This window comes from Pongo pygmaeus, chromosome 1 (assembly GCF_028885625.2).
Source record: "Pongo pygmaeus isolate AG05252 chromosome 1, NHGRI_mPonPyg2-v2.0_pri, whole genome shotgun sequence".
In the NCBI taxonomy this organism is placed as follows: domain Eukaryota; kingdom Metazoa; phylum Chordata; class Mammalia; order Primates; family Hominidae; genus Pongo; species Pongo pygmaeus.
In genome coordinates, this window is record NC_072373.2 from 16231443 (window position 1) to 16246121 (window position 14679).

The 14679-nt window shown below is 39.9% G+C and overlaps 1 protein-coding gene across 3 annotated transcripts in view; it reads left to right on the plus strand.

The window, feature by feature from the left end:
* PCNX2 (pecanex 2) overlaps positions 1-14679 on the plus strand; it is a 319512-nt gene that overhangs the window by 236674 nt on the left and 68159 nt on the right. For all 3 annotated transcript variants that reach the window (XM_063671047.1, XM_054479339.2, XM_063671060.1), the window contains 2 exons: positions 3701-3759; positions 6508-6723. In XM_063671047.1, coding sequence (XP_063527117.1) covers positions 3701-3759; positions 6508-6723 — 275 coding nt within the window. The remainder of the gene's footprint in view (positions 1-3700; positions 3760-6507; positions 6724-14679) is intronic.

Sequence of the window (14679 nt, forward strand, 5' to 3'; positions counted from 1 at the left end):
AGATGAAACTGAGAGAGAAGGTGCTTGACCTAGAGAGACTGGGGGGGTGGGAAGGCCAAGTTTGAAGGGAAGAAGGCAGCTCTGCTCTCTGCATTTCATATTAACATAAAAGAGAGGTGCTTCTCAGTAAGTCAACTTCTCTGGAGAGTCCTGTTACACGACTCGTGTTCTGTAGTGCTCAGGACAGCATTAGCCAGCAATGCATAGTGACTTTGTCAGGCAAGTGCTAGGAAGACCATGCATGCAGACGCATGCCTAATGTGTACCAGGATTGCATGTTCCCACTGAGCTTGGGAAGAGAGCTATAAGCCCTGTTTCCTCTTTGAGCTACAGAGCTGATGTTCATTTGATTGGACAGTTAAGGCAGAAATCCAATTACTGAGGTAATTAGCACCTTTGAGGGGTAAGCACCAAATTTACAGGGGGAAAGCACTGGAGAAAAATCAAATTACCCGGTGTGGCTGACAGTCCACCCTCTTAGAGAATATGTGGAGAGCCAGAGGTCCTGGGGGTACACAGGCAGCTTAGCTTAGTTACTGCTCATCAGAATTTAGACTGTGTTCTATAGGCCTCTGAAAAGATAGCTTTCCAGTGAACATAGTTTTAGAAGGTGTTTTAGTTCCCTAAGGAGTTTAGTAAATGACTTTCTTTTGTCTTAATCCTCCTTTAAAAATTGTTTATTCTGCTGCTTGAAAATTCCATTTGCGGTAGTCTTAAGGTGAAATTAAAATTCCATTTAGGGACTAACTATGCAGACATGGGATTTCAGCCTTCATTAGAAAGAATTTTGTTGTTTGCTCTATTTTCTGCTACCCTGAGATCTTTCATTTTTCAAAGCTGCTATGAGAGTATTTGTAAGGAAAACCAAAGCTGTAATAGAACAGCATGCTGGGGTTCACAGCCTTTCTGAAATGTAACACAGTATTTCTTCTCTCCAATCCATCCGTAGCATCACAGAACTCAACAGAATCTTGCCTAGATGGTTCTCAAGTGTCTAAGACATGCACGAAAAGAAAGAATACTTTTTTTTCTGAAGACAAGCCTTTTCATTTATTCAAATTATAGTTCCAACCAAATATCTTTTTATCTGTTTTGATTCCCAAAAGACAAGTTCACAAAAGAAGACTGCATTCTTAGGTTTCTTCTTAAGCACCATTTCTGACAAGTGCTTTTCATTTATTAAATTATACAGAATATGTCAATGATCATGTTTAAACATAAGCCACATATGCAGCATTGACTGGCAGCTAGTCTTCTTTCCTCTTAGCAAATATTATAAGGACAAGAACTTCAGAAGTATCCTTATCTTTGACCATTCAATAATTTATTCTGCAAATATTTATTGAGTGACTACTATGTGCCAGTTGTGAGCAACAAACTTACTCTCATGGTACTTAGGGACTGATGTAAGAGTCAGATATAATCAGATAATTACACAAAGAGATGTATGATGTGGTGTAAACGCTCCTGAGCCAGCCTCCCTAGGTCATATTCTGGCTGTACCACCTGTTAGATCTGTGACCTTGAGCACTCTACTTAATTTCTCTGTGCCTCTGCATCATCCGCTGTGAGAATGGGTATAATGAGTACCTACCTCAGAGGGTAGTTTTGAGGCAATAGTAAGCTAATACATATAAAGTACTTAGAACAGGCACATGACAGAAGCAAGTGCTACATAAATGTTAGCTGCCATCGTTATGATTGATGTTAGCCTTGACAGGTGCTCCAAAAGAGAGGTACAGGTACAATGCGTGAAAGAGAACATGACAAAGGAATCTCACGCAGCACAGGAGTCAAGGCAGCTTCCCTGAGAAGGTGATACTTGAGCTGAGACTTGAAGGATGAGAGGAGTCAATGAGGAAAAATGAGTGGGAATGGAAAGGGATCCCTAAGTAGAGGGAACATTTGCAAATGATACTGGAGAGGAAGGAACGACAGGACTAAGAGGTCTGGGCATGTTGAAGGGGTGGAAAAGGAAAACCAACAGGCTTGGAGCAAAGAAAGCAAAGGGCGGAGTGATAGAAAAGGCAGGAGCTGGCCAGGCGCGGTGATCACTCCTGTAATCCCAGCACTTTGGGAGGCCAAGGCAGGTGGATCATGAGGTCGAGAGAGCGAGAACATCCTGGCCAACATGGTAAAACCCCGTCTCTACCAAGAATACAAAAATTAGCTGGGCGTGTGGCGAGTGTCTGTAATCCCAGGGCTGGGCAGAACAATCGCTTGAACCCAGTAGGCGGAGGTTGCCGTGAGCCGAGATTGCGCCGCTGCACTCCATCCTGGCGACAGAGCGAGACTCCATCTCAAAAAAAAAAAAAAGAAAAGAAAAGAAAAAGAAAAAGCAGCAGCCAGACGTGTTCAAGACCAGGCTTTCTACAATTGTCAGTGGGACCTTCATTATGCCCAAATCTTTAAGTAAACATTATGTGTGATGCTGATATATTTGTGGAAACCCTTTCTTAATGGCTAATATATCAGATTTAACCATATGAAATTGCCATTTTGTAGGTGATAATAAACAGTTGACTGTCATCAATTTCATAGGCCTGATGTCAATTTCATATTTCATTCTTTAAAGACCACCACTCATTGTTGGAAATAAAAGGACAAAGGTAGGCTGACATAGCCTCTGCAAGCAGAGCAGATCGCTGCACTTACAAAGGGTTTTGGGGATGTGTGGATTTCAAGGACTGGTAGGTTTTGGAGGCATACATGGGTTGACAGCATCTGTATAGGTGGTTACTTGAAAAGCCTGTTGTTCATCAATTGCCCCTCAGAAGTCTGCAGTGAGTTGGCTAACTCTCAGAAGCCAGGGGTTGTCATGGACTGGCTGCCTTACAAAAGCTGTGCACTGAGGGGTGTTTTCATGATGGAATAGGTTCAAAGCTGATTCTAGTGGTCACTTGTTACCATGGCTGCAGACGATCCAAGAGCTTTCATTCTCATGGTTCAACCTAAGAAAGGTCTATAAGAGTATACCCCACTCTTGAAAGCAGGTGGTGGAGATGTTGACTACTCACCACCATTTCCTGAAATCAATTTGAAGAGAAAGATACCTATGTGGACACTGTTCTCAAGTTCTGAAAGTGGGTGGCATTACATTGGCAGTTTAAACACTTGCTTTTTTTTTGAGGCAGAGTCTCACTCTGTCACCCAGGTTGGAGTGCAGTGGTGCAATCTCGGCTCACTGCACTCCTGGATTCAAGTGACTCTCCTGCCTCAGCCTCCCAAGTAGCTGAGATTATAGGAGTGTGCCACCACACATGGCTAATCTTTTTGTATTTTTAGTAGAGATGGGGTTTCACACTGTTTTCCAGACTGGTACCAAGCTTCTGACTTCAAATGATCCACCTGCCTCAGCCTCCCTAAGTGTTGGGATTACAGGCATGAGCCACCGTGCTTGGCCTAAATACTTGCTTTGATTTTGCAGATCTGGTGCTCCAAATTGATTAAGACACAAGGCCGTTGTCTCCAAATCAGAGAGCTACTCATCTCTCCCCTCCATGTGTTTCTTGTACTGTTCCCTCTATTTCTTATCATGAGACTCCTCTCTTCCTGCAGTGTGGTAAAACTACAGCAATCATCTTAACCTGTGAGATCTGTCACCTTTACATTTTCCACCCACGCAGCTGGTTCTGTAAACCACCTCTTCCGCTTGGGGGGATCTAATCATGACTTTTTACCCTTTTGTGGCCTCTTCTAGTACAAGGCGAGTGGATAATTCCAACACAAGACTGGCAGTCCAAATTGAAAGAGATCCAGGTAAGAAGATCTCTTCTCTCTTTTTAAACTATTTATTGTTGTATGGATGGATTCTCAAAAGGAAGAATTAAATACTCACTCTGTACTCATTGTGGAGACAATGCACATCTTAGTTAATATGCTGACTGTGGAATAAAACTGTGCAGGTAGAGTGATCAAGCAACCTGATTTGGTTTGACAATGCATTGCTCTGCTGTTTAGAATTGATTAGGACCTTGCTCACTATTAGATACCCCTGTTAATCAAGACATTTTAGTTCGTGTGCAGTAAACCTCAAACACAGACTATAAACCTTGAGATTCATCTTTCAGGAAAAAACAATTCTTTGGAAAAACATCAGCATGATAATATCCTTAAAAGCAAAGCATTCCATGATCCAGGATCTAGAAGGTTTCAGAAACTTTGGTCAACATTAAGCTATGAAAAGATTGACCTGCTACAAAATTATTTTACTTTTTTCTTTCCATAATCGATCTCCTTTTTTAACCATTCTGTTTCTTCTTTCCTCATATTAGAATGCAAATTTTAACTGTTCTCTATTTTTATCCTCCTCACTCCCTTCTTTGTGCCCCAAAATCTGTCTAGGAACAATTGTATCATGCTCATTATCTATATTTGATTGCATCTACATGATTAATTTGAAATCAGAATTCGAAATTTGAGATACCTGGAGAGAGAGGCTTATTTTTTGTTGGAACTTTATGTCAGTACAGTGAGAGAGGAGAGGTACTGATATCTCTGAGGTGCAGCTGTGGGACTGTGATGTTTGTTACAAGGCTATTGATACAAGGCAGAGGGACAGTTTCCCAAGCACGTTGTGCTGTTAGTTAATCATAATTGCTGTTTCATTTTAATCTAATTATGCAAATGTGTGGTCAATGTGTTCTAAGAAGATGCTCTGAGTTGAATCTCTACTTTTAGTGATTTCAATTGTTTTGTTTTATTTAAACATTGAACAGTTTGAACAATTAAGCAAAGGCTAATTCTCTCATTCAGGCCTTTCCTTTCAAAGTGCCAGAGACTGAAAGTTGTCTTTAATTAGTGTCTCAGGATGCATGCTCCTTCATCAGAGAAAACGAATATATTGCAGGTCAAGGAGGCTTCATCTGCGTAGAAGATTAAGCATACTGATACTTTATTAGACTACATGGCATGAGTCAGCCCACAGAACAGTTTCTTTCCATTAATCATAATTAAGTTATAAATGCTCTAGTTTTGATTCAGCTTTCAACTGTCATGAGTGGCCAGCAAAGATACTCATAATTTGATAGTGTTATTCTGTAGATTTCTTAGAGGCAGATTGGTGATCTTCCTGATGTAAGCGCACTTGGGGCATCTTCACCTTCTTGTACCACTCCCTGCCTTCCACACCCTGATTGTGTCCCAGTTCCCATGGATACAAAGCAGGGATGCTTCAGTCAGATCTGCAGTCTTCATCCCTGTCCTCCCCGAATGTCTGTCTCCACTCAAATAGACGATCCAGAAGGGAGCATTGAGTTTTGCTTTAGGCATTTCCTCTTTGGGACAACTATGCCTATGGCTTTCCAGAGCCATAATTTCCTCTCCCAAAGAAAAGCTACTCCTAGAATAAAAGTCATGAACGTGAACATTTTTCCTAGGCTTCTCCCAATGCTTACTCCACCCACAGGACCACAGACCAGGAAGACTTCCCATGTTATCCAATCTTCTCTTTAAAAAATCTTATATCCCTCATCTTGAGAGATCCCATGAAAGGAGGGAAAAGAGTCAGGGCTCAGCAGGGAGGACATAGGAAATGCACTACGCACTCCTAATTTCACCCCCACTCAACATGCACCTCTGGCTTTCCACCGGGAAGCAAGGTATTCCATCATTCCATCTCCTTTGCTGCTTCCTCCTTCACCCTTCCTTGGATGTCATTATCCACCCAATTAAAATGGCCAAAGTTAAACAAACAAGCAACAATGGACAATTCCAAGTCCTGGCAAGGATGCAGAATTAGAGCTCTCAGTCACTCCTGGGGAAATGCAAAAAGGGTACAGCCACTTTGGAGAACAGCAGTCCTGCTCCTAAGCATTTACTCAAGAGAAATGGGGAGAGTCATATTCACACAAACTCCTGTTCATGACTCTTGGTAGTGGTTTTACCCATAATCACCAAAACTGGAAACAACCCAAGTGTCCTTCAGCAGATGAATGAATAAATAAACTGTAGCACATGCATACAGAGGGATACTACTCAAAGGTGAAACAGAACACACTCATATATACAACAGATGAATGCATTATTCTAATAAGCGCTGGTTATATGACTATATGCATTTTTCAAGACTCATAGAATAGTACACTAAAATGGATGAATTTTACCCTACATAAATTATTCTTCAATAAACCTGAATTTTTAATTTATATATAGTTTAAGAACAAATGGTATCCATTTATATATAGTATAATAACTTATATAATATGTCAAATATTTATTTGTATTTAACAAATAATACTAGCAATGATTGTTTGTATTATATATTATAGCACATATATATAAATCGATGCTGCTTATTGCCTATAAATTATACAGAGAGAATATCAAGAGAAAAAATTGGAGGGTCTCATATAATCCACTAAAATGTGGGAAGAACAGATCTTTCCTCTTTTATGTATACAAAGAGTCTGATTTTACCCTTAATCAGATGACAACTCACCGTTTCCTAGGTCTGGATACACAGCAAGGAGTAGGCATTCACTGATCATATTTCTTGTTTGCCTTTAGGGAATGATGACAACAATCTCAATTCCATTTTTTATGAACACTTGACAAGGACCCTCCAGGAGTCCCTCTGTGGAGACTTAGTTCTTGGTCGTTGGGGCAACTACAGCTCTGGCGATTGCTTTATTTTGGCTTCAGATGATCTCAATGCCTTTGTTCACCTGATTGAAATTGGAAATGGTCTTGTCACCTTTCAACTTCGAGGACTGGAATTCCGAGGTAAGAATTTCTTCATTGTGGAAATTGTTGAAAGTTGGTTGCTTGAGTTAATTATCAAGCAAAACTTTAGGAAGAAGTCACTGTTAAACAGGAAAAACTTAATGTCTTCCTACTGAAAGAGAGCTTGCCACCACTACCTTGATATAAATAAACTACAGTCATCTGAAGGAATAAAAACATAAAACATAAAATGGCGTGTAAACTTGTGGATTAGCAAACCAAGACATTGGTTTTATTAGCAAATCAGGATATTGATTTTAATCTTTCTGGGGAAAATCTCAGAAGCCACAGGAGGTTGTGGGGAACATCAGGGCTCCAAATGGAGTCAGCCTGACCTTGTTCTGTGGGTCACAGGTGTTGGGATCTGTTGTGTGCAAATCACTTAAGGTCTTAGAGCTTTTCATTCCTATCTGCAAAATAATAATAATGAGAATGGCTACCTTATAATGTTGCTGTGTGGTTTAAATGAGATCAATGCAGAAGGCACTTCATGAATCCTCATTGCTTTGTGGTTATTGAGTCTGCCTGAATCTTGAAAGTATAACCCCAGTTTCCCCACAAATCAGGAGCTGCAGTTATGCGGGATGCAGAGAGTGGCATAAGTGATGTACCTGTTGCCTTCTCCTGCGTTATTTATTCCTTTACTCATTGCATGTTTTCTGAACATCTCCTCTGTATCAGGCAGTGTTTTAATGCTGGAGATACAATGGACACGTGACATGAAAGAGACTTATCCTGATGAAGCTTACCTCCAGTGAGAGACACCTAAAGTAAACAAGTAAACAAACAGGCAAACTAATTACAGCTTGGAGCAAGTGCTATAAAGGAAGTAAATAGGGTTCTGGAACCCAAAGTCACTGCAGAGGATGAGGGTGAGGTGCCACGTTCAATGGGATGGTCAAGGAAGGCCTCGAGAGGAGAGCAGGAGGAAGAATGTCCCCAGTGCAGGAACTGATACCTGCTAAATGCATGAGTCAGGCAGCATCTCAGAGCATTCTTGGCATCTGGGAGGATTCAAGTGACTAGGGCTTGACCAGTGCTCACAGCAACTTGACATGAGGCAGCAGGAAGCCCAGTAATGTGAGATCTCCCCCCCAGTGTCAGGGACTATATGTTATTCTCTATGTTATGGGGAACCATGTAGGGACTCTGGAGGAGGGAATGGTTGACCCTCTCTACACTTTAAGAGATTGGTCTGGTGGCTGTGTGGAGAATGTACTGGGGGAAGAAAAAAGTAGAAGCAGGGAAATGATTTAGGACTGCATTGTAGACACCCAAGCAGATGATGGCAGAGACAGGGAAGTGCCCAGAGACTGGGAGGTGGAATCAGAAGGGCTAGCTGTTAGGGGTGAGTGAGAGGGGAGGCTCTGTGTGCCCCTCAAGTTTCTAGATCGAGTGTCTACATGGGCAGAGGTGTATTTACTGAAACAGGGAAGCCAGGAAGGACTCTTTGGTCTGGTGGTGGAGGCATTCAAGTGGATGTGCAAGTAGCTAGTACATACAGGCTGATAGTTATTCAGGAGACATTTATTTAGCACTGATTACATGTCATGCACTAGTGTAGGTACCAAGAATACAGAAGTGAAGCCCCTACCTTAAGATGCTGGGAGCCTCACAGAGAAGACAGGTATGGAAGGAGCTCATGTGAAATGAGTATCGCATGAAATGAGTGTTATGACAGTGTCCTGCAAGGGCCACATTAAGGACCAGAGGAGAGGCACTGGTGTCAGGTTGGAGTCTGGGTCAGCTCAATGGAGGAGAAAGACGAAGGGCCTTACTTGCTAAGGAGCAGCAGATGTGATAACAAAGAAGCACCAAGTCATCCGATGTAGTTCTCAGCCCGTAGTTTGTAAGTGGTTATAGGTAATGCTAGAAAGGTGAGCAGGAGCCAATTCATACCTGTTCAAGCCCTCACTGTGACAAAAGGACATCTTTTAGCTAAAAACAAGTTGTCATTTTTTCCCAGCTTGAACACCATTATCTAAAGATGATCAGTTATCTCGGTTCTTTGGATGAGAATCTCTAGCATTAGTTTTGTGAATATCCATGCCTTTTCACATTCCTAAATAAATGTATACAAAATATTTTTTTTCTAGAGTGGTAGGTTCTGTGTTTTAGGTATACATTCCATGCACTTTTCTGAATTTTAAGAATCTAATTTAGGGGGCTTAGTTTAGAGAAGGTTATTGAACAGGGGACTAGTGATAAAACTCTATAGAGTAATCACAGAAGGAATATTTCCCCTACATTTAGCACAGATGCCAGAAAATGTCGCGAGAGATGGTGGAAGTAAGTGTCTTCAGTGCAATAATACAATAGAACTGTCCTGCTCTCTGAATTTCTGAATCTCAGCTCTTTTGAGAGCTTTTCTTAAAAGTTATTTTATTTTAGTGTATTCCTTTTTAAATATAATTTCAACTTTCATTTTAGATTTAGGGGGTACATATGCAGGTTTGTTACATGGATATATTGTGTGATGCTGATATATGAGGTATGAGTGGTCCCATCACTGAGATACTGCTCATAGTACTCAACAGTTTTTCAACCCTTGTCCCCTTTTCTACCTACAATATCTACTAGTCCCCAGTGTCTATTGTTGCCTTCTTTATGTCCATTAGTACCAAACGTTTAGCTCCCGTTTATAAGTGAGAACATCTGGTATTTGGTTTTCTATTACTGCATTAATTTGCTTAGGATAATGGCATCCAACTGCATCCACGTTGCTGCAAAGGACATGATTTTATTTTTCTTTATGGCTGCATAGTATTCCATGGTATATATGTACCCCCATTTTCTTTATCCAGTCTACTGTTGATGGGCACCTAGGTTGATTCCATGTCATTGCTATGGTGAATAGTGCTGCAGTGAACATATGAGTGCATGTGTCTGTTTGGTATAACAATTTATTTTATTTGAGTATATATACCCAGTAATGGGATTGCTGACTTGAAAGGTAGTTCTGATTTAAAGTGCTTTGAGAAATCTCCAAACTGCTTTCCACAGTGGCTAGACTAATTTACATTCTCATCAACAGTGTGTAAATGTTCCCTTTTCTCTGCAGCCTCACTAGCATCTATTGTTTTGTTTTGTTTTTACTTTCTAATAATAGCTATTCTGATTAATGTGAGGTGGTATCTCATTGTGGCTTTGATTTTCATTTCTCTGATGATTAGTGATGTTGAGCATTTTTTTCATGTGTTGGCCACTTGTATGTCTTCTTTTGAGAAGTATCTGTTCATATCTTTTACCCATTTTTTAATGGGGTTATTTATTTTTTGCTTGTTTGATTATTTAATTCCCTTATAGATTCTGGATATTAGACCTTTGTCAGTTACATAGTTTGGGAATATTATCTCCCATTCTGTGGGTTGTTTTTTATTCTATTGATAGTTTCTTTTGCTGTGCAGAAGCTCTTTAGTTTAATTAGGTCTCATTTGCCAATTTTTGTTTTTTTGCAATTGCTTTTGAAGACTTAGTCATAAATTCTTTCCTAAGGCCCATGTCCAGAATAATGTTTTCTAGGTTTTCCTCCTATAGTTTGAGGTCTTTCATTTAAATCTTTAATCAGTCTTGGGTTAATTTTTGTATATGGTGAAAGGTAGGGGTCCAGTTTCATTCTTCTGCATATGGCTAGCCAGCTATCCCAGCACCATTTATTGAGTAGGGAGCCCTCTCCCCATTGCTTATTTTTGTTGACTTTGTCAAAGATCAGATGGCTATAGGTGTGTGGCTTTTTATTTCTGGGTTTGCTATTCTGTTCCATTGATCTATGTGTCTGTTTTTGTACCAGTACCATGCTGTTTTGGTTACTATAGGCTTAGAGTATAGTTTGAAGTAGGGTAATTGTTGCCTTTGGATTTGTTCCTTTTGTTTAGGATTGCTTTTGCTACTTGGGCTTTTTTTCGGTTCTATATGGATTTTAGAATAGTTTTTTTTCTAGCTCTGGGAAAAATGACATTGGTAGTTTGATAGGAATAGAGTCTGTAGACTGCTTTGGGCAGTATGGTCATTTTTTTTTTATTATACTTTAAGTTCTGGGATACATGTGCAGAACGTGCAGGTTTGTTACATAGGTATACATGTGCCATGGTGGTTTGCTGCACCCATCAACCCATCATCTACATTAGGTATTTCTCCTAATGCTATCCCTCCCCTAGCCCCCCACCCCACAACAGGCCCTGGTGTGTGATGTTCCCCTCCCTGTGTCCCTGTGTTCTCATTGTTCAACTCCTATGTTGAGTCTTCCAATCCATGAGCAAGGAATGTTTTCCCATTTGTTTGTGTCATCCATAATTTTTTTCAGCAGTGTTTTTGTAGTTCTCTTTGTAGAGATCTTTTACCTTTTTGGTTAGATGTATTCTTAGGTATTGGTCTGTGTGTGTGTCTATTGTAAATGAGATTGTGTTTTTGATTTGGCTCTCAGCTTGAATGTTACTAGTGTGTAGAAATGCTACTAAGTTTTGTACATTGATTTTGTATCCTGAAACTTTACTGAAGTTATTTTATCAATTCCAGGAGGCTTTTGGCAGAGTCTTTAAGGGTTCTCTGACTATACAATCATATGATCAGTGAAGAGAGATATTTTGACTTCTTTTTCTATTTGAATGTCTTTTATTTATTTATCTGGACTGGCTGCTCTGCCTAGAACTTCCAGTACTATGTTGAATAGGAGTGATAAGAGTGGGCATCCTTGTCTTGTTCCAGTTTCAAGGGGAATGCTTCCAGCCATTTGTTTGTCATAGATGAGTCTTATTATTTTGAGTTGTATTCCCTCTGTCCTTCATTTCTTGGGGGTCTTTACCATGAAGGGATGTTGAATTATATGGAAAGGTTTTTTCATGTCTATTGATATGATCATATGGTTTTTTATTTTAATTCTGTTTATGTGATGAATCACATATATTGACTTGTGTATGTTGAACCAACCTTGCATCCTAGGAATGAAGCTGACTTGATCATAGTGAATTAACTCTGATGTGCTGCCTAATTTGGTTTACTAGTAGTTTGCTGAAGATTTTTGCATCTGTCTTCATCAGGGATCTTGGCCTGTCGTTTTCTTTTTTTGTTGTGTTTCTGCCAGGTTTTGGTATCAGGGTGATGCTAGCTTCATAGAATGCATTAGGGAGGAGTCCCTCCTCCTCAGTTTTTTGGAATAGTTTCAGTAGAATTGGTACTAGCTCTTCTTCTTATGTCTGGTAGAATTCAGTTGTGAATCCCTCTGGTCCAGGACTTTTTTTGGTTGATAGGCTTTTTATTACATATTCAATTTAAGAACTTAATATTCGTCTGTTTGAGGTTTCAATTTCTTCCTGCTTCAGTCTTGGAAGAGTGTGTGTTTCCAGGAGTTTAGCCATTTCATCTAGATGTTCTAGTTTGTATGCATAGAGGTATTCATAATAGTCTCTGAAGATCTTTTGTATTTTTTTATTTTATTTTATTTTATTATTATTATACTTTAAGTTTTAGGGTACATGCGCACAATGTGCAGGTTTGTTATGTATGTATACATGTGCCATGTTGGTGTGCTGCACCCATTAACTCGTCATTTAGCATTAGGTATATCTCCTATTGCTATCCCTCCCCCTCCCCCCACCCCACAACAGTCCCCAGAGTGTGACGTTCCCCTTCCTGTGTCCATGTGTTCTCATTGTTCAATTCCCACCTATAAGTGAGAACATGCGGTGTTTGGTTTTTTGCCCTTGCGATAGTTTGCTGAGAATGATGGTTTCCAATTTCATCCATGTCCCTACAAAGGACATGAACTCTTCATTTTTTATGGCTGCATAGTATTCCATGGTGTATATGTGCCACATTTTCTTAATCCAGTCTATCGTTGTTGGACATTTGGGTTGGTTCCAAGTCTTTGCTATTGTGAATAGTGCCGCAATAAACATACGTGTGCATGTGTCTTTATAGCAGCATGATTTATAACCCTTTGGGTATATACCCAGTAATGGGATGGCTGGGTCAAATGGTATTTCTAGTTCTAGATCCCTGAGGAATCGCCACACTGACTTCCACAATGGTTGAACTAGTTTACAGTCCCACCAGCAATGTAAAAGTGTTCCTATTTCTCCACATCCTCTCCAGCACCTGTTGTTTCCTGACTTTTTAATGATCGCCATTCTAACTGGTGTGAGATGGTATCTCATTGTGGTTTTGATTTGCATTTCTCTGATGGCCAGTGATGATGAGCATTTTTCATGTGTTTTTTGGCTGCATAAATGTCTTCTTTTGAGAAGTGTCTGTTCATATCCTTCACCCACTTTTTGATGGAGTTGTTTGTTTGTTTCTTGTAAATTTTGATGGGGTTGTTTGTTTTTTTCTTGTAAATTTGTTGGAGTTCATTGTAGATTCTGGATATTAGCCCTTTGTCAGATGAGTAGGTTGCGAAAGTTTTCTCCCATTTTGTAGGTTGCCTGTTCACTCTGATGGTAGTTTCTTTTGCTGTGCAGAAGCTCTTTAGTTTAATTAGATCCCGTTTGTCAATTTTGGCTTTTGTTGCCATTGCTTTTGGTGTTTTAGACATGAAGTCCTTGCCCATGCCTATGTCCTGAATGGTACTGCCTAGATTTTCTTCTAGGGTTTTTATGGTTTTAGGTCTAACATGTAAGTCTTTAATCCATCTTGAATTAATTTTTATATAAGGTGTAAGGAAGGGATCCGGTTTCAGCTTTCTACATATGGCTGAATGGTGCCAGTTTTCCCAGCACCATTTGTTAAATAGGGAATCCTTTCCCCATTGCTTGTTTTTGTCAGGTTTGTCAAAGATCAGATGGTTGTAGATATGCGGCATTATTTCTGAGGGCTCTGTTCTGATCCATTCATCTATATCTCTGTTTTGGTACCAGTACCATGCTGTTTTGGTTACTGTAGCCTTGTAGTATAGTTTGAAGTCAGGTAGCATGATGCCTCCAGCTTTGTTCTTTTGGCTTAGGATTGACTTGGCGATGCGGGCTCTTTTTTGGTTCCATATGAACTTTAAAGTAGTTTTTTCCAATTCTGTGAAGAAAGTCATTGGTAGCTTGATGGGGATGGCATTGAATCTATAAATTACCTTGGGCAGTATGGCCATTTTCACGATATTGATTCTTCCTACCCATGAGTATGGAATGTTCTTCCATTTGTTTGTGTCCTCTTTTATTTCCTTGAGCAGTGGTTTGTAGTTCTCCTTGAAGAGGTCCTTCACATCCCCTGTAAGTTGGATTCCTAGGTATTTTATTCTCTTTGAAGCAATTGTGAATGGGAGTTCACTCATGATTTGGCTCTCTGTTTGTCTGTTATTGGTGTATAAGAATGCTTGTGATTTTTGTACATTGATTTTGTATCCTGAGACTTTGCTGAAGTTGCTTATCAGCTTAAGGAGATTTTGGGCTGAGACAATGGGGTTTTCTAGATATACAATCATGTCATCTGCAAACAGGGACCATTTGACTTCCTCTTTTCCTAATTGAATACCCTTGATTTCCTTCTCCTGCCTAACTGCCCTGGCCAGAACTTCCAACACTATGTTGAATAGGAGTGGTGACAGAGGGCATCCCTGTCTTGTGCCAGTTTTCAAAGGGAATGCTTCCAGTTTTTGCCCATTCAATATGATATTGGCTGTGGGTTTGTCGTAGATAGCTCTTATTATTTGGAGATACGTCCTATCAATACCTAATTTATTGAGAGTTTTTAGCATGAAGTGTTGTTGAATTTTGTCAAAGGCCTTTTCCGCATCTATTGAGATAATCATGTGGTTTTTGTCTTTGGTTCTGTTTATATGCTGGATTACATTTGATTTGCGTATGTTGAACCAGCCTTGCATCCCAGGGATGAAGCCCACTTGATCATGGTGGATAAGCTTTTTGATGTGCTGCTGGATTCGGTTTGCCAGTATTTTATTGAGGATTTTTGCATCAATGTTCATCAAGGATATTGGTCTAAAATTCTCTTTTTTAGTTGTGTCTCTGCTAG